Source organism: Quercus suber, unplaced genomic scaffold, assembly GCF_002906115.3.
Source record: "Quercus suber isolate HL8 unplaced genomic scaffold, Cork oak 2.0 scaffold_234, whole genome shotgun sequence".
Taxonomy (NCBI): Eukaryota; Viridiplantae; Streptophyta; class Magnoliopsida; order Fagales; family Fagaceae; genus Quercus; species Quercus suber.
Window position 1 is genome coordinate 441511 of NW_027069691.1, and position 20433 is coordinate 461943.

At 33.2% G+C, this 20433-nt stretch overlaps 1 protein-coding gene across 1 annotated transcript; it reads right to left on the bottom strand.

Annotated features, from left to right (window-relative positions):
* Nucleotides 1–9749: 9749 nt before the first annotated feature.
* On the bottom strand, nucleotides 9750–19481 carry LOC111991664 (protein DETOXIFICATION 16). The gene is made up of 8 exons (XM_065780393.1): nucleotides 19091–19481; nucleotides 11857–12401; nucleotides 11644–11730; nucleotides 11444–11500; nucleotides 10746–10984; nucleotides 10459–10577; nucleotides 10279–10365; nucleotides 9750–10151 (listed from the first exon to the last, which is right to left on the bottom strand). Exons 1-8 carry the CDS (start codon nucleotides 19382–19384, stop codon nucleotides 10089–10091), a joined length of 1491 nt encoding a protein of 496 aa, XP_065636465.1. The 5' UTR covers nucleotides 19385–19481; the 3' UTR covers nucleotides 9750–10088.
* Nucleotides 19482–20433: the final 952 nt, after the last annotated feature.

Here is a 20433-nt window from a genome sequence, read left to right on the forward strand (position 1 = left end):
ATTTCCTTCCATATCTTAACCAACAAGACTGACTATCATATTTACAAAAGAGACATGCAAGAGCACCTTCAGTACTCCAACCCAAGATATCACCATATGTAAGAAAATCATTTATAGTCCATAATAATGCAGCATGCATTTGGAATGATTTTTTGGAAGGCAAATCAAACGTTTCTACTACAACATCCCATAACTCTTTCAATTCTTCTACTAGGGGTTGTAAGTATACATCTATATCATTCCAGGGCGAGGTTGGACTAGGAATCAATAATGATAGCATGAAAGAAGACATTTTCATGCACATCTATGGAGGGAGATTGTATGGGATCAAAATGACAGGCCATGTACTATAAGTATTACTCATATTTCCATACGGGTTGAATCCATCAGTAGCTAATCCAAGCCTCACATTATAAGGCTTGGATGAGAACTCTATGTACTTAGAGTCAAATGATTTCCAAGCTTCAGAATCAGCAAGATGCCTCATTAACCCATCATTCACAGGACCATTGGCATGCCACTTCATATGATTAGCTGTTTCAAGAGACATAAATAGTTGTTTCAGTCTTGGCTTTAAGGGGAACCACCATAGGATCTTTACAGCTTTCTTTTTTCTTTTCTTAGAGGAAGCATTTAATACTTTGTTGACCTTTAGACTCATTACTTTCCCATTTTGAAAGGTTACAGTTTGGACAAGCTTCAAGGTTGGCATTCTCCTTCCAATATAAGATACAATCTTTAGGACAAACATGAATCTTCTCATAGCTCAAGCCCAAATCCTTAATAATCTTCTTAGCCTTATAACAATCTTTTGGAAACTTAGCATTTGAAGAAAGAAAATCAAGCAAAAATTGCAACAACATGGTAAATGATTTGTTGGTTCAACCATTAAGACACTTCATGTGGTACAAATGCACAATGACTGACAATTTGCTAAAATGCTTACAACCTTCATAACAAGATTGATTAGTATCTTCAAGTAATTTCATAAACCGAAGTGCATCTTCATTAGGACCTTCTGCAGGACCTTCTGTGGGTTGTCGCACATAAGGACTTCTTCCATTGGCCTAGATGCCATATCTTGTATAGGGAACATGTCATGCAACATATCACGAAGATCGGCATAATCTATCGGGTTTTCTTGGACATGACTATTAGGAATTTCAGTAGAAATCTTTGTAGATGATGATTCCCCATTAAAAACCCAAGGGTTATAACCCCTACAAATCCCTTTTGACACTAAGTGAGCCTGTGCAACATCTATAGGCCACGAATTTGTACGCACGCATTTTCTACACGAACATGAAATCATTCCGTTTGGGTGTGCATGGTTAGATGCAAAATTCAAAAATTGTTGGCTCCATCTAAATATTCTCGCGACCTTCTGTTGGTAATTTTCATCCAACTCTTATCCATTGCTATAAAATGGTTTACATGAAAAACCTATAATGTGATTTCATGAAAGCACAAACCAAAAGTTAACACACATTTCACTTACATAATTTCACTTTAATTTAAGAAACAAATCATCTTTAATTATTCACTTTCAACTATGTTCCTAAGAAAACAATGAATTTAAACATATAGAGAAGTTAGCAATACATTTAGTAACTATAACATCATTACTAGCAATAATCTTTAGGAATTGACATCTCTTTAAATATCTAATTCCATTCTAGCATTCCACATGTGTGAAAAAGATAGAGAAAAAACCCCTAAAATGAATTAATCAAATAAAAACAACTCAACAAGAATCATCCCATATTACACAAAACAGTCAACACTCCCAATATCAGCTAAAACCACCTTATTACTCCATGCAAGCCACCTGCTTGCCTCAATTCAACAACCCACCACAAGCACACAAAGAGAGAGAGAGAGAGAGAGAGAGAGAGAGAGAGAGTACCTTAAGTCTTTCACCAGCTTCACTTACTTTGATCACATGAACTTATAATGCCTCTTCTTTATGCAATCTACCAACAAGAAAAGAATATATATAAACCTAAGTTAATTCTCATACTTGACAAACAAGAGCATTAAAACCCCATAAATTTCCAAATAGTGAAATGGGTATTCAAAATTTGCATAAATAATATAAATGGGTTTGATTATTTTGTAGGAGCAACTATAAAAATTTTCATACTTGGACTAATTCATAAAAAAAAAAAAAACAAACATAGAAACTTATTAAAATTATACTTATTCAAATCCACAGTTTAAAGAAGCATAGAAACTTCATCTTCTGTTCTGTTGTATAAAAATTGTCATACTTGGACCAATTCATAAAAAAAAAATAAAAATATAAATAAAAAACATAGAAACTTATTAAAATTATACTTATAATCCATAGTTTGAACAAACACACATATTTGTAAGTAACACAGCTCATGCTACTCAAAGAAGGAGACAATATCTAAGAATGTCTTTGAAACATGGGATCTTTTTAGACCATATTTGTAAAAGTAACTTCTCACAGTCATATACCATTTGGTTATCATATATTCGTATTTGGAAGGCAAGATAGTAATAAATATCCCTGAGGAAGTCTCGGTACAATAGCAAATGATTAAGGATTCCATGCCACTCAAAACCAAAAAAAGAAACCATATTTAAGGTCCTTGAAAGCAAATTTTGTACAAGGACCTTGATCTTTTGTTGAACCCAACATCAATTCAAGTGGTAATGTAGCACCTAGTAGATATTAAATTATCATCAATATTATTAGTCCAGGCACATGTTCACATTGAATAAGTAAGAATCAACATATATGGTTTACATAAGCAAAGGGGTCCTCAATCCAATTTGTATGATAAGAAATCTAAGGTAGGTAGATATGCATTGCATGTTTGGAACATGCTGAATGGAGATATTGACTTTCACCTTATTAATTAAACCCAATTAATAAACCACCAAAAGTCATCCATATAAGAAACACATATGGTTGATTTTTAGCTTGAAACATTAATAAGTGGACCATTTTGAGTTTGAAGAGTAATGGATTCAGGGGTCAGATTCCTTTTTTTGTAAGCAAAATCAAGACACTTCAGATAAGAGATATGTTAAAATTGGTGGAAATTGTTTGTTCCATGATTCCCAAGATCAGCATGAAGGATTGCATTGTCTACTAATCATCACAGTTCAGTCTTTCTGAATTATGCATAATTCAATTTCAATAAATGGAAAAAAGTAAGAGTGACAGCAACATGATGCATGAGGGATGCAACAATAATACTTTCCTAAACAAAGAAAACATATAAATAAAATAAAATTTTAAGAAATTACCAGTTGTAGCTGAGATGTTAAAGGTGGCTGGCTTGCTTGAAACCATTGGGTTGGGTGATACCACAACACCAGAGACCTTCATAGGGTAATCAGCTTTCCACAAAATCCCATTAATTTAAAAGAATTTTTTTTTTTGGGACAAATTAATCATTTACAAACTTATGCTTAATACCCAAATTGATGAGTTTTGGTAAAAACAAAATAGAAAACATACCTTTGCTTGGCAAATGGGACTCAACAAATTCAAGAAATCAACAAAATCCCTACCACATACGAAACCGGGCAGTTAACTCACAAAACCACACCAAAGACCAAACCACACTCTACAACAGCATAGATGGTACTAGGATTCACAGTTGTATATTACTGATGACCTTAATTTTATAGAAAAATCACAGTTGCATGTTAATTCTGTTTTTTTCTTTTCTATTTTTTTTTTTAATTTCTAGGATGAATAAGCTTAAAAGGAAATAGCTTTGCATACAAATTTTATTTTTTGGATGAACACGCTTCTCCTTTGCATGTTGATTTTGCTACTTCTGCTCAATTGTCTCTTATTATTTCTTTAAAAAAAAAAAAAAAACCCATTTGAGCTCTAGTGCTCAAATTTTATAGCAAAAGGTTCAGCTATAGGTATCAAATTTGGGTTTGTAAAGCTTTTACATTTTCTGGGTAAAGTAGAAATCACTATCAAATGCTTTGTAACTTGATTAAAATAAAGTATGTTTATGTGACTTTTCTATGTGGTTTGGTCTCAGAGACTTTGGCAAATGCAAAGAGAAATCAAAGAACACATCAGACCAGACTGAATACATCAATATAAAAAAAAAAAAAAAAATTGAAGAGAAGTAGAGAACAGAACAGACTGAGACCGACAGTGAACGGTGACCCTAACAAAGCTTGGGACGGCAGCGATAGCTTGGACCGGGGATGAGAGGTAGGGCGACGGTGAGAGGTTGGGCAGTTGGGCGGTGAGATTGAGAGTGAGTGAGATTATGAGTGAGTAAGTGAGAGTGGTGAGCTGAAGAGATGAGAGATCAGAAAATTTTAGGGTTTATAACATGTGTGTGTGTGTGTGTGTGTGTAAGGGTATTTCAGTAACTATATATATAATCGGGTTGGGTCGGTCCGGGTGATGCGAATCTCAATCAACACACTTTGAGATCCAACAAAAATATTGGAATACTTACCCAAGAAAACTAAAACTCAGATTTTTGATAAAAACCCTAACCCAACGTTTATAATTGAAATGCGAACCAAAGGTATAAGTGTAACACCTTGACCCAATGATTATAATTGAATCACGAACCAAAAGTATAAAGTTTGAACGCCACAAGGAAGAATCCCTGATAAGTTCACAGTTCTTGAAGAACCAAAAGAAGAACAAAGCCTCACATTTTCTGATTTTTATTCAATAATTCTCTCTATTACAATGAATGCATGCTATTTATAAGACATGACTGGAAATAGAAAATATAAAAAACGTACTAAATAATAAAACCCTAAATAAAAGTTGATTTGGTCTGAAATTAGCAGATCCAAAATAGGAAAAATAGCTAAAAACGTTCTAAATAATAAAAGCATAAAATTAAGGTAGATCTGGTCCAAAATTAGATGCTCCAGACTAGGAAAAATATCAATTAACTGATATGGAGCTGGAAAATCAATCAGCCATTAATCCATGCCATAAATCACGCCCAATTAAGCTAGATTAGCCCTCAATAGCTTGGATTAAATTTATTATGCATTTATCTTCCTTTGGGCCAAGCTTGGAATGTCCTCTGTTAGAATCAGCTCAAATATCTTGAATCAACCCATTAAGTACTTCTTTGATCTTCTTAGATCTTGCTTTAGTAATAGGCCCAACTGGAACATGCAATGGATCCTTGATTGCTTGTTGATTCTCATCACCGGGTTTGCCCACCCAAACCCACCCACTTAAATGAGACCTAAACCCACCTTATTGGGCTAAATGGGTATTAAGCCAATTAAACCCAATTAACATTAATGTTTATTGGATTCTAATTGGGTACCCAATTAAACCAAATTATAATTGGGTTGGGTTTAAGTTAGAAGCAATTAATTAAATGGGTTTTAATTTTATATACCCAACCTAATTATGTTCACCCCAAAGTCACCCATTTGACACCCTTAATGTTAATATATACAAATTATAATTTATAAAAAAAGCTTATATATATATATATATCGTAAACTTTGAAAAGGTATATAGGTATTAACCGGTGCTGAAATATTTCGTTTTTTCTTTTTTTTTATCAAACCAAAATGGTCTTCAATATGGTATTAGCTCCCTTGACAAAAATGCCGCTAAAACATTGATATTGCGGCGGTTTTTAATACCGCCATTGTAGAGGGCCACAAATTATAACACAAATTCTTCGATCAATAACAATTAATTAAAATAACATTTTATTAAGCATTTTCTCACTCAATCATACACTTAAAAATCTTCAGCCCCAAAACCTCCATCTCAAACTGATTCTCCAACTCTTCTAGCTAAGACATTCGCAATCCTTCCTCTCTCCCTTTCTCTGTTTTCCAAAATTTTTAGAACTCTCTCTAACTCCATGACCAAGCATTGTCATCTTTACTCTTCACTCTTCGCACATATCGCTTATCAATCTACTTTCTTTATCTCTCACTTTTGCTCAAAATTAGACCTAAATATGTCTCAAAGTCCTCCGCTCTCATACTAACTCTCTCTCTCTCTCTCTCTCAAATCGATGTCTCTCTCTCAAAGATCGATGTGTCACTCTCTCTTTCGCTCAAATCAATGTCTCTCTTTTAGTGGGTCGCTTTCTCGATGGCTCTCTCCCTTTTTGCCTCGTCCTTCCATGGTGGACCGTGGTGATTGGTGGTTGTGGAAATGGTGGTCAATTGGGTCCGGTGATGAGTCATGGGGTGGGTTGTGGACGTGTTGTTTAAAGTCACTCCTATATTCCAAGTCAAGCCTCGATGGTTGTTTTTGGGACTTCAATCGGCTAGTGGCGATGGTGAGTGCTACTAGAGACGGACCCAATCTAGGGTTTAAGAGTGAGAATGTGTGGCGGTGGTGGGAAGATCGATTGTTGGGTTTTGAGATCAATGATGTGAGATTTTAATTTGAGAGAGAGAGAGAGAGAGTGTGTGTGTGTGTGTTTGTGTTTTTTTTTTTAAAGGGAGACAAACGGATGAGAAATGAAAAGGTTAGGGTCTAAATTGATAGGTTTAGGTGAGGGAAAGGAAAAACAAAAAAAAAAAAAAACAAAAAAACACAAAAGTAGGGGGAAAAAATTGGCCTTTTGGGCAATTAACAGGTCTATTGTTATGGTCGCTTAAACAGCCGCTATGACTAAATCAAATGCCGATAAAACTTATATATTGCGGCGGTTTTATATACCACTACTATAGCATGTTGCAAAAAGGTATATTTATTGCGGTGAGTTTATGAAGTGCCACTATAGTTATGTCTATTGCTGCTAAAACACGTATATTGTGGCAATTTATATAGCCCCACTGTAGTACTCCGCAAAAAGCTAGATCTATTGTGTTGGTCCAATGAAATGCCGCAATATATCTCATCTACAGCAACAGGCCAAAAAAGCGCCACAATATGTGACATATAGCGGCATTTTTCGCAACTGCCGCAAAAAACCCACTGCAATAGCTTGATTTTCTTGTAGTGCCCCCCTCTCCTCCATTCCAAAGCACACAAAAACTCCCTCTCTTTTCCTTTCTTGAGTTCTAGTGAAGTAGATTAGTCTTGTCATATCTTGGGTTTCTTGAGACCCAAGGTATTGAGTGAGACTTACTCTCCTTCTCCTAGTTCTTCTTTTCTCCTCCACCCTTAGGACTTCCACCAAGAGCCTCCTCCTCCAACGTGTGGATCTTGCATGCAAGTATAATCTCTATCCTTAACTCATTTTTCATGTTGCTATACTGCTAATTTAAGATTAGAGCATGCCAATGTTTATTTAAATTATTGGAATATGTTTGAATGTTCTTAAATGTTCTTATGTGTTCTTCATATCTTCTTGTTTGTTCATCACATGTTCATGCATAACACTAGCTTTGATCTTAAATCCACATCAAAAATATGAAAAAGATGTTTGTTTCACAGTTCTTTCAAATCCTTAAATCTAGGATATCACCATCTACATACATTCACTAGAATTTATTTTTCAATCCAAATGCAATGCTTAATAAATTGAATTAGGGTTTATCACATGTACACACATTAAATTCAACATGCAAATCGATTGATAACATATTGGATGATGTGATATGAATGTTGGCCACCATAATCTAGAAGACCGGTTTCATCGGGTAAAGTGGGTACCTAGCACCTTCTCACCTTGTAACATAACCTCTGAGCTTAGCTCAAGGGTTGATAGACCAATGCTTATCCATATAATTTTCAATTTCTAGATTGTAACTAGGAAAAAAAACAATGTACTTTATCTTAGATTTTATTTAGGACCAAAGCCATATAATTTCCTATGATCAATGTAAATTCAATTATGATTTTCTTTTCTTTTTCCAATAATTAAATAAGTGTAGACTTCATTGTAAAATCCTTAATCTAAAAGGGAAAATATAATCAATCGAACCTCCATTTGAGAGGCAATAACACGACTTTACCCATTCTCGTGAATTTGGCCCAACATCTAAAAAAGGGCCGAGAGGGCGGTCTCTCACAAATTTCTAGGGTTATTTGGTTTTCCTCCTCTAGTGTTAATTCATATCACTGTCCCTATAGGAGCCACTTTTCTTAGACAACGATAGGCTCAGATGAAGAGTGCTGAACTAAGCACTAGGACTTCAAAGAGATCAAGAGGTGAAGCTTCTACTACAGCTCCTGCCTCTGGTCTACTGTTGTGGATCCTTCTGGTGATGATGATGTTGTTGACCCTACAATTACCCCTCCTCTCTCACTCCGTGCTATGATGGAGTCCTTTATGACTACTCAAGCAGCTTATGGACAACTTCTTGATGAGTTACTTATTGAGGTGGCTGCCTTGAGAGCTAATTTTGCAGAGTATAGGAGTGTTTTTCCACCTCCTTTGCCCCTCTAATGCTTGATGGTTGCCTTTGGCAATTCATAACAAAAAGAGGGAGTAGGTTTTAGGGCTTTGAGAGTTCTTGTATTGAGGGGGAGTAGAGAGCTTTTCTACTTAGGGGGAGTTTTTTTTTTTGAGTTGATGATAGTTTTTGATATTTTTTATTTTTATTTTCATGTATATTTGTTTTATATTTGTTCAGAGTTATTGTTCTTGTTTCACAAACATTGATGGTTCATTGACTATGATAGTATATTTGATGTTTATTCATTTGATATTCTATCTATCTTTTAATCTTTGGGAATTCAAGTTCATTTTTTAATTATTGGATTTCTACTGTATTTTTCACACATGCGTTTATGGTTTGTTTTCAATGTTTTAGGAATTTACAGGCTAATTCTTTCAACAGCTGTTGTCTATACTAGTAACTAATAGCTGGTAGTTGTGTTAGAATTGTATTAGGGCAATACTTTGTATTTGGGCTGGTGTTTGATTTGAGTAATTCATTTCGTATGTGTGTTTTGTCACAGATTACCAAAGTGGGAGATTGTTAGGTCCTAAAGATTTAGGATTAAATGTTTAAAATCATATTTTGTATGTATTGGCAAATCAAGAACAAATCATGTCTAGTCTATGTGTTAGACAATGCTTGAAGGTATATGTTTCAAGCTTCAAGTTCAAGCTGATTACAGAAAAGAGGAGTCAGAATTTGCCAAGCTCCATCGATTGAGAATTAGGCCCGATCGATCGAGAATCGCAGAAAAAGAATTTCTGCATAATTTTAAATTAGGCCCAAGCCTGCGAAAACGTTTAGAGTTTCAATCTAACTTGTCCACATATAAAAGGAAAACCCTAGCTACGTTTTTCAGTTTTTTAGTAGACTTGCGTGTTACTCTTTGTGAGATCTGAGAGGATTTTATACCTTCTAACTACATAAGCGTCTACCAAAGCAAGATCTACAATCAAGCGGTGGTAGAACCTAGTTGCTGCTACAAAGATCAACAACTGAGGGTGATCTGAGACCATTGAGTAGGATCTCCAAGTCACAAGTGTGAGTGCTTATGTTGCAATAAATCTAAGGAGAGAAGGATCCGTGAATTTGGAGCTTGTACGTGATCGTGTCAGTAAATTACTACTTGAAGTAGCAATAGATTTAGGGTTAAATCTAATTGTAAAAACTTTGATTCTCTTATAGTGGATTTGTTTTATCTTAAGGATAGTTAGGTCAAATCCTCCCCAAGTTTTTACCTTGAAATTGATCATTTCATCGATTTTCCTAGGTCATCATATTGTGGATTTATTTACTTTTCCGCTACTGTATATGATATGATTTATTATTGTTTAACTTAGATCTGAATAATTAACTTAAGTAATCACTTGGCTAATATATTAGATTAAACAATCTGGTTGGGTCTAAACTGAACAAACAGTATTTATGGATAAATTCACAATTTACGTGATTATTCAACATACAAAGTCATTATCAATGTATTTTTTGCTTTAAATCTGAAATTATGTAGGATCTTACAATCCGCGATCCGATCCTACAATTCACGATTCCACATACCTCTCACGATCTTACGTAAAATTTTGATTTTGACAACCTTGCCTATAGCATATAGCAAGATTGGCATATTTCTTGCCCTCACATCAATATCTAAGAAATAATAAACTATATGGTATCTTGCATTTCTTAACTCAGTTCGTGACAACTTTTTTTTTTTCTATTATAGATGTGACTATAAATCAACGTAAAACTGCATCTGGATGAATTGCTGAGCCAAGAACTCTCTCTGTAGCCTTCTTTGCCTAAATAAGAAAGACGCATTTTCTCAATTAGATAATAAATTAAAAACAAAAAACAAAAATTGATTGTATGAGAGAGAGAGAGAGAGAGAGAGAGAGAGAGAGAGAGATTAGAAAAATAGATTCTCACTTCATGCTTCCAATTAGTGCGCATGGTAATGATTAAAAGAGATGACATTTGGACAATAAGTGCACATATGATTCCGAACCAGAGCCCCTATTTGAACATTTGGATCATAGTCAGAGAATACAACGCAATGATCATCTTATGAAACAAATGATGATTATAATTGTTGGAGATGTTTCTTACCTTTCCACCCAATTTGAGGATAAAAGCTAATAGAATAGCAGATGGGATTCCCACTAAATAATATGACCCAAAATTTACACACGCACCAATATTTTGCCAACCACATCCTCTAGCAGTGCCTGATTGTTGACGTAATAACTTCATTAGATAGTTTCATTGTCATAGAAACAAACAAATCCTAAAAGCAAATTCCCTTTTTATTTGTTATGGGTAAGAGGCCAAAAAATAAGATAGTAACATATTAATTAGTACCGAATAGTATAGGGTGATGAGGACATATAGAAAACCTGAAAGAACAGCTTGGAGTCCATCTAAGAAGTTGGATGTTGCAAGTATGGGCATTATGTTTGCTACATGTCTGACCACTTCCACTTCATTACTATAGGCATAGCCCCAAATGTTTCGTATTAATATCATGACCAATCCCACAACAATGCCTTCAATAGTGGCAATGACGAAGACAACCCGTACTGCTAGACATGCAGCTTCTGCATTTCCAGCTCCTAATTCGTTTGACACCCGAGTACTATACATAATAAAGAAACACCCAAAAAAAAAAAAAAAGTGTTCAAACACAAAATCAAACAATGTAAGAACCCTAGGAGACAAAGTTTTAGACTGTAATTTCAATAATAAATTTTTAGGAAAACATGTTACACGTGTGAATCCACACAGTGTGTAATAAACACTTCCTAAATTTGTGTATATATTGTATACACAAGATAAAGAATGGGAAGTAGTTAAAAATGATAAAAATTAAAACATAATCTCATAAACATTTGAAATTGATCAATTATGATTTAGATAAAATTTTAAAAATTCAAAAATGTATACCATACCACATTTTTTATATTTTAAATGACATGACACTTTTTTATTTTTTGGTTAAATTCATGAATTAAATCTTAGCCATGAAATGAATTATTTTCATTTTCAGTTAAATGGAAAGGATCATGTTCAATCTATACAGTTTAGCATGGCGGACCTCACAACACCGCTGAACCCGTAGGGAATCATCCAAACAATAGCAGCAGTATTAAGGCTGTGACAAACAAACAAACAAATCTGTTAGGAAACAATTTCGTAGAATTTACCAAAAACAATTAAATTTCAAAGAAGCAAAATACTATATATAAAGTTGAACTTGAATTAGTGAATTGACTTATCCTTGGATTCAACCAGAACCTGATAGAAAGTACAGAAGTTTCTAACTTTGGATTAGGAAGAAAACCAGATAAGAGAACAACCATTTCAAACGACCACGCTGCCAAGCTGTACAAATAATGTTAAATCGTATTAAAGTCTTGGAAACAACTAATAACTTTTTTCAATTACATGTAAACATAGTATATTTAGTATAACATATTGTCATATTGCTCTGTGGGCTGCAGAACTTACCAGACCATAATAGCCGAAGGAATAGCAAGTTTAACAAAAGTGGGAATATTGTGCAAAGCATCCTTTGAAAATCCTGCCCATGTTTTTGTGCAGGAAGAAGAGAATTTGATATATAATGCTAACAATACTGCATTAATCCAATAAGAGATTGAAATCGCGAAGGCAGCTCCTCTATATCCAAGGCTGGATTTGAATACCAAAATCCAACATACAGGGAAATGAAGTATAGTTGTAATTCCAGAGCATAGCATCATTGGAAACACAATGTTCTGAGTTTGTAAGAATCTGACAAGGCACTGAAGAACACCATAGGCAAAAAGAACTGGGATCATGCAAGAAGCATATATTCCAGCTGCTTCTGATATCTCAGGATCTTGGCCTAATTTGATTAGAATGGTCCCTGTGTTTTCCAAGATGATAGCAAGGGGTATGCTTACAAGGAGAACAACAAACACGGCTCCTTGCATGTGTATGCCCAACATATGATGCTTCTTTGCTCCATTTGATTGGCCACATAGGGTATCCAATGCACTTGACATTCCATACTTATTTTCAAACCAAAACAGGAAAAAAAATGTTTCAAAAAACTGCCACTTTAAGGAGTTTTCTTCAAACACTGTATTTGAAACTAGAAGAGAAAATAATATAATATGAATGATGATAAAATTGTGTAACAAATTTTGCATATATATATGCTTGATTTTCAAGGATGGTGTACCTTCCAATTAGTCATCTTCTTCTTTAGAAAAAAATGAACACGTACACAAAAATGTGAAAAAAAAAAAAAAAGAGTGCTAGACAACAAATATATATAGAGCTACAAAATAACTTAAGATCAAGTGGTGCACGCGCGCATATATAACATCTTTATGTTCGAAATGAGTGTGTGGTCTTAAGTTTGTGTTGGCTAATTCTTGTGTCAAAATAAGTGTTAGTGAGTGCTGTATTTACATAATTTGATTTGTACTAAGTTGAGTTTTGGAATAACATTGAAGATATCAAGCTTTAGAAGACTCACTTGATAGCAAGTGAACCCAAAACAAAGAGTTCTTAAGACCTTTACTTCACCTTCCATCGAAAAAACTAAAATAATAAATTCAGTCACTACAAAAAAAAAAAAAAAAAAAAAAATCTGTAGCCACGTTTTTAAAACGGGGCTATAGGTCAGAAAAACTCGACCACTACGTGCTTGCTCAAACAAAACATTAGCAAACTGAGTTTGCTGACCTAATGGCTAATACTCATTATTCATATATATAAAGAACCTTTATTTCACAATTTTGAGAGTGAGAAGCTACCTTACTACTACCCTAGTAAGAGTAAAAACTTCTAGAGCCAAAACAATTAGAAAATGCATTCCTTTGAGTGTGATGAGTTTGTTCGTGGAGAAAATTCTATAAAATGATGCTAAAGTTTTGTGGCCACTACAATGAGTGGGTAACAGATTATTTTTAAGTTAGATTTTAATGTTGTTAAAGATATCTAGATCCAATAATAGTTAGGGTCCAATTCTGTTATATAACTTTATTCCAAGTTCATTGTATGTAAATCTAATTAGAATGCAAGCAAAGTAATCATAAAGCATTTATAAAGTTTATACTGACACACCAACCACCAAGCCAAACTCCTTCGTTGTGTCATTCTTAGATTTCATATTATATTTGTTTTGAGTTTAGATTATAGTTTTTCAATTTATCACATTACCTCCCTCTCATTAATCTATTATTATTTGATAACTTTATTATTAGTGGTTCAAGAATTATACTTTTATATGAGAATGTGCAATTTATAAATTTATGTTGAAAATGATTTTATTCTAGACTAAAACATTTTTATTTGAAATATTACTAAACTCAATTTTTTATACTTGTTTATGCATTATTATTTTCTATTAACTTTATAAAAATGGTGAAAATTCATTAGAAAGTTTCTTAAATTTGTTTTAGACATTTTTAGTAAAATTTTGTTAATTTCTATCATTTAAATACCTTTATTTGTATTTTAATTACTATTAAATTAATTTTGATGCCATTACATTCAACCTCAAGATACTTTATTATGTCTAATAAAATAACATGTTCATGATTTTTTTTCCTCTCTTCTCTTTCTTTTACAAAATTTGGACTACTTTCATATTTGTAAATTTATTTTCTATTCTGTCATTTCTATGAATAATGTTTTAAATGAAAATATAATTATTTTTTATTATTGTTATTATTGTTATAAGTCTAAGAAGTTAGAATGTCAAGAAGAAATATAAAGAAAAAATTATTAGAATAAAAGAGAAAGAAAAGAGATAGTAAATCAAGCTGATGAAAATAAATTAATATTTTGGCTCATATATCATGTATTATCACTTTCGAGATTAATTAATTTCAATGTGTATGTTATAACATATGTTAATTTGATTTATTTAGTTAGCTTTGTTAAATATTATTACATAAGTAATGATTAAATTTGTCATTAGTTGAATATATTCCGAATTTATAATAAATTTACCTTTTACATATATGTATATCTATAATTTATAATAATTTTATGAAGTGTTTGTAAATCTTATGTAGGGGCGGCAAAATCAACCCAAACCCATTTGCCCACCCAAACCCACCCACTTAAAATAAACCCAAACCCACCCAATTATTAGTTGGGTTAAATGGGTATTAACCCAATTAAACCCAATTAACACAAATGTTTATTGGGTTTTAATTGGGTACCCAATTACCCAACCCCAAAACTACTAAATTACCAAAATACCCCTCAACCTAAAAAATGACCAAATAACACCTAAACTCAAAAAATGACCAAAATACCCCTAAAACTCAAAAAAAGACCAAAATACCCCCGAAACCTAAAAATGACCAAAATACTCCTAAAACCCAAAAAATGACCAAAATACCCCTAAAACCCAAAAAATGACCAAAATACCCCTGAAATCCAAAAAATGACCAAAATACCCCCGAAACCCAAAAAAAGACCAAAATACCCCCGAAACCCAAAAATGACCAAAATACCCCCAAAACCTAAAAATGATCAAAATACCCCTGAAACTCAAAAAATGACCAAAATACCCCTAAAACCCAAAAAATGACCAAAATACCCCGAAACCTAAAAATGACCAAAATACTCCTAAAACCCAAAAAAAATTACCAAAATACCGCCGAAACCTAAAAATGACCAAAATACCCCTGAAATCCAAAAAATGACCAAAATACCCTAGAAACCTAAAAATTACCAAAATATCTCCGAAACCTAAAAAATGGCCAAAATAACCCCGAAGTCTAAAAAATAACCAAAATAACCCTAAAACCTAAAAAATGACCAAAATACTCTCGAAACCTAAAAATTAGCCAAAATAACCCCGAAGCCTAAAAATTGATCAAAATAACCTAGAAACCTAAAAATGACCAAAATACCCCCCAAACCTAAAAAGTGACCAAAATACCCTTTAAACCTAAAAAATGACCAAAATACCCTCAAACCTCTAAAGTGACGAAAATACCCCTAAACCTTTGAAATGACCCAAATAAACCCAAAACTGCTAAAATGGCCACAAACAACGTGAAACCTCTAAAATTTCTAAAAATACCCTGAAACATCTAAAACGACCAAAATACCTCTAAACCTTTAAAACGACCAAAATACCCCTCAAAATATCTAAAATGACCAACATACAACTAATCCTATAAGATGAACAAAATACACTCGAAGCCTCTAAAATTACCAAAATAGGGGTTTCGGGTATCTTAGTCATTTTTTAGGTTTATGGGTATTTTAGTCATTTTTTATGTTTAGGGAGCATTTTGGTCATTTTTTAGTTTTACAAGGGATTTTGATAATTTTTTAGGTTTAGGGTGTATTTTTATCGACTTACAGATTCAAGGGGCTTTTTTGTCATTTTATAGGTTTCGGGGAATTTTGGTCATTTTTTAGGTTTCAAGGATATTTTAGTCATTTTAAGGTTTAGGGGTTATTTTGGTTGTATTTAGGTTTCAGGGGTATTTTGGTCATTTTTTAGGTTTCAAGGGGTATTTCAGTTAATTTTTAGGTTTCGAAGGTACATCGATTATTTTTTGGGTTTAGGGGGTATTTTGGTCATTTTTAGGTTTCTAGGTTATTTTGGTCAATTTTTAGACTTCGTGGTTATTTTGGCCATTTTTGAAGTTTCGGGAGTATTTTGGTCATTTTTAGTTTTCAAGGTTATTTTGGTCAATTTTTAGGCTTCGAGGTTATTTTGGCCATTTTTTAGGTTTCAGAGGTATTTTAGTAATTTTTTAGGTTTTGGAGGTATTTTGGACATTTTTTGGGTTTAGGGGGTATTTTGGTCATTTTTAGGTTTAGGGGCTATTTTGGTCATTTTTAGGTTTCTAGGTTATTTTTGTCAATTTTTAGACTTCGTGGTTATTTTGGCCATTTTTGAAGTTTCGGGAGTATTTTGGTCATTTTTAGTTTTCAGGGTTATTTTGGTCAATTTTTAGGCTTCGAGGTTATTTTGGCCATTTTTTAGGTTCCAGAGGTATTTTAGTAATTTTTTAGGTTTTGGAGGTATTTTGGACATTTTTTGGGTTTATGGGGTATTTTGGTCATTTTCAGGTTTCTAGGTTGTTTTGGTCAATTTTTAGACTTCGTGGTTATTTTGGCCATTTTTGAAGTTTCGGGAGTATTTTGGTCATTTTTAGTTTTCAGGGTTATTTTGGCCATTTTTTAGGTTTCAGAGGTATTTTAGTAATTTTTTAGGTTTTGAAGGTATTTTGGACATTTTTTTGGGTTTATGGGGTATTTTGGTCATTTTTAGGTTTTGGGAGTATGTTGGTCATTTTTTGGGTTTCAGGAGTATTTTGGTCATTTTATTGGTTTTGGGGGGTATTTTGATCATTTTTAGGTTTCAAGGGTATTTTGGTCATTTTCTGGGTTCCAAGGATATTTTGGTAATTTTTAGGTTTCGGGGGTATATTCTTCATTTTTTGGTTTTGGGGATATTTTGGTAATTTTATGGGTTTTGGGGGTATTTTGGTAATTTTTAAGTTTCAAGAGTATTTTGGTCATTTTTTGGGTTCTAGGGGTATTTCGGTCATTTTTTAGGTTCTCGGGAGTATTTTGGTCATTTTCTGGGTTTCAGGGGTATTTTAGTCATTTTTTAGGTTTTGGAGGGTATTTTGGTAATTTTAAGGTTTTGGGGATATTTTGGTCATTTTTTAGGTTCTAGGGGGTATTTTGGTAATTTTTGGCTTTTAGGGGTACTTTGGTCATTTTTTGGGTTTTTGGGGTATTTTGGTCATTTTCTGGATTTTGGAGGTATTTTGGTCATTTTTTAGGGTTTTGGGGGTATTTTGGTAATTTTTAGGTTTTGGGAGCATTTTGGTCATTTTTGAAGATTTTAGAGTACCTTGGTCATTTTCACTTTAGTGGCATTTTGGTAATTTTGATAATTGGGTAATTGGGTGGGTTGGGGTTTACCATTAATAATTGGGTTGGGTTGGATTTGGGTTATAAGGAATTAGTTAAATGGGTTTTAAATGGGTAAATGAGTTTTATATACCCAACCCAATTATGCCTACCCCAAACCCACCCAAACCCGCCCATTTGCCACCCCTAATCTTATGATACACGATACAGAAAAATCAAAAATCAATTTATAATATGATTTACGTTTTAACAACTATGCTCTTTTGGCGATTTGCTTTTAACAAAAGTAACATCTCATATGACTGACTTATATAAGTCCATGGGTTAGTTTGGGTCAGATATAGGCTCTACGTGAACTCGACTCGATTCTGGCGGGTGACAAAACAGAGGACTCGTCGTTGACCGATAACTCCAACAAGTCGAATCGAGTAAGTCGTTCCACAGGTTGGGTTGGTTTTTGTCGAAACCAAGAAAGGTGGCAACGATTGCGATTCCAACTAAAAACATGAAGATTCAACGAGATCTTGTCAAATCTGATGGAAATCTAAACAGATCTCATTGAATCTAGTGTGATCTCTCAACAAATCAGTAAATTCAATAGATCTAGAGATATCTTGCCAGATCTAGTTGAGATTTCGCTGGAGTTTGGTTGGGTTTTCAATCGGGTTGGTTTGTTATGGTGTTAAAGGAGATAAATCAAGACTCGAAATACTAGAATCAAATTCTGAAGCTGTCAATTGCCACAAGCACTGGATTGGATTTTTTTCGAATTGGTTCCGGTCTGGTCACTTGGGTGGGTCGATTTATCAGATCCCTTGGATAGTATATTGCAAAAAGTATAAATCTTATCAATACATTTCTATTTTTTAATGTTCACAACTTTTTTTTAAATTTTTTCTTTTTATCTTTTAACTAGGCTACATTATTAAGTAGGTTATGAAACCCTCATATGGTTCATAATAATTTTTTAGTATTTGTTATGAATTAGATTAATTTCACTTATTGTGTTGCGTAGGGGTTAAGATCAATGTTATACTTATATGTATATAGGATTGGGTTAAATTTACATCTTCTATAACTTTAAGTAATATTACACTACTCAATATTTTGTAATTAGATGTGAATTTTGATAAACCCACCACTGGATTACATTATCTTTATATATTCTCCATCCTTACAAAATTTAAAAATGATCAAAGATTAATAGGTATGTTATCAATTAATTGTTTAAAAAATTCAAGTTTTTGTAGCTTAAAATAATGCATCAAATATGAATTTATGGATCAAATGATAAATTACATAATGCATCAAATATGAATTTATGCATCGAATAGTAAATTACATCTAATTAGCATAAAAATTGGCATGCATGTTAAGAACATACAAAACATGTAATTCAATAGTTGGATTTTCAAAATATAAATACAATTGACATCTAACATTTTCTGTTAGATTTTAGTTCAACCAACATTTTTGTTCAACCAATATGGATTTTCAAAATATGAATTCAATTGACATCTAACATTGAACAGTTGGATTTTAGTTCAACCAATATTTTTTGTTGTTTTCATCAGAGACATCTAAGTTTCACATCGCTCCTCCCTCTTTGCAACAATTGAATTATTAAAAAAAAAAATCTTAAAAATGAGGTCAATTAATATTTATGAAGATATTGAGTCCTGACCTATTCATAATGTGAAACTAAAATCGCACCACCGGTTGCTGAAATTTACAAAACAATATCGTAGAGAAAGACAAAGGAGTTAAAGGTTCTAGTAGAACTAAAATAACAAAAGCTAGTAGACCTGTTTATATAATAAACACAACTCACCAATATGCTGAAACCAGAAACAGATGCAAAGGACGTGGCCATCGCAGCACCAGAAAGAGCTAACTCTCCAAGATGACCAACAAACATCAGAGATATCACTTGTAAAAAGTACAACAATAGGTTTACAGTGATCAGAGGCCCTGCTAACCATAGCTGTTTCTTCATCTCTACAAAGAACTCATTTCTCTGACTAATCTTTTCACTGCTTCTCTCTCTATCGTAGCTTAATCCGTTTTCTTTAGAAATTTGAATCAATGGTGAATCAAGAGACATGTTTTCAACTTCGTTCGCCATTTACTAATTCCTTCTCCTAGCAAGAGAGAGAGAGATGTTACTCTTTTTTTTTTCGGCTGAACGAGATCGAGACGTTGCATTCAAACGTTTATAAGGGACACTTTAATATGTTCTCCAAGAATAACATGTGCCAAAATGCATTCATCTCACTTAGAATATAAAATCACATCATTTAAAAGTATAATTGATTAAATGATTATAAAATCTTTTGTCGACTGGAATTTGGATCTTAACTACACTAAAAACAAAGAAAAAAAGTTTGAAACTTTCTGGGTCCTTTTTTTTCTTCTTCTAAGCCAGCCATTCCTGTTTAGAGGCATGCCAACATTATTTCTTATAATTTAAGATTACGAGAACCTGTCCTAGGAAATTATACTTATGAGAACAATGTACGTATGGACAAATAACTAGCGGTGGCATTACAATATTAATTGTTAACAAAGAGGTGCTTTCCCTGTCGAAATGAAACCTCGGTTCACTTCATGTGACACAGTAGAAGCAATGAGTGTTCGAGGACAAATTTTGTTGAATTTATATTTTTATGTCACATGGCATTGGCAACTGAGACTCATCCCCAAGGGACAAAACCAGCACCAATTTAGGATCAGCTAATAAGAGTACATGTGCCTTTAAAGAATAATTTTGCGGAATATCCCATTGTTTGTTTGATAGATAATTAGTGTTAAGTGCTAAGAGATTTCCAATTATATAGAGATGTTAAAAAGCTTTAAACTAGTAGTATTTTAGAGTTACGTTTGAGCAACAAACATAAAAATAAAATTCACGTGAGCAAGTGTTAGTACGTAGTATCCCTACCCTGGTTGTCTAGTCATGATAAGGCTGAAGATGAAATACTATTTAATCACATGAACAAGTGGAGAAAATTTTAGAAAAGTGAAATATTGATGAAGATAGGTAGTATATTGAGTGATCCATGAAACCCATGTCCATGTGGTTCGTCCTCACATGCATGGTGAACTTTGTCAACTTATTTGAAGCCCATGCAGCTGACAACGTTTTCAATAATGATGACTTTTTACAACAGTATT

What these genes read in the sequence shown, in the direction of transcription:
- LOC111991664 (XM_065780393.1), bottom strand. Translation starts at nt 19,384, where the DNA reads ATGGCGAACGAAGTTGAAAACATGTCTCTTGATTCACCATTGATTCAA. An exon ending in TTTCTGGTTTCAGCATATTG is followed by an intron (nt 12,402 to 19,090) that starts GTGAGTTGTGTT and finishes TTTGAAAATAAG; the next exon opens with TATGGAATGTCAAGTGCATT. An exon ending in ACTCCAAGCTGTTCTTTCAG is followed by an intron (nt 10,578 to 10,745) that starts GTTTTCTATATG and finishes GTCAACAATCAG; the next exon opens with GCACTGCTAGAGGATGTGGT.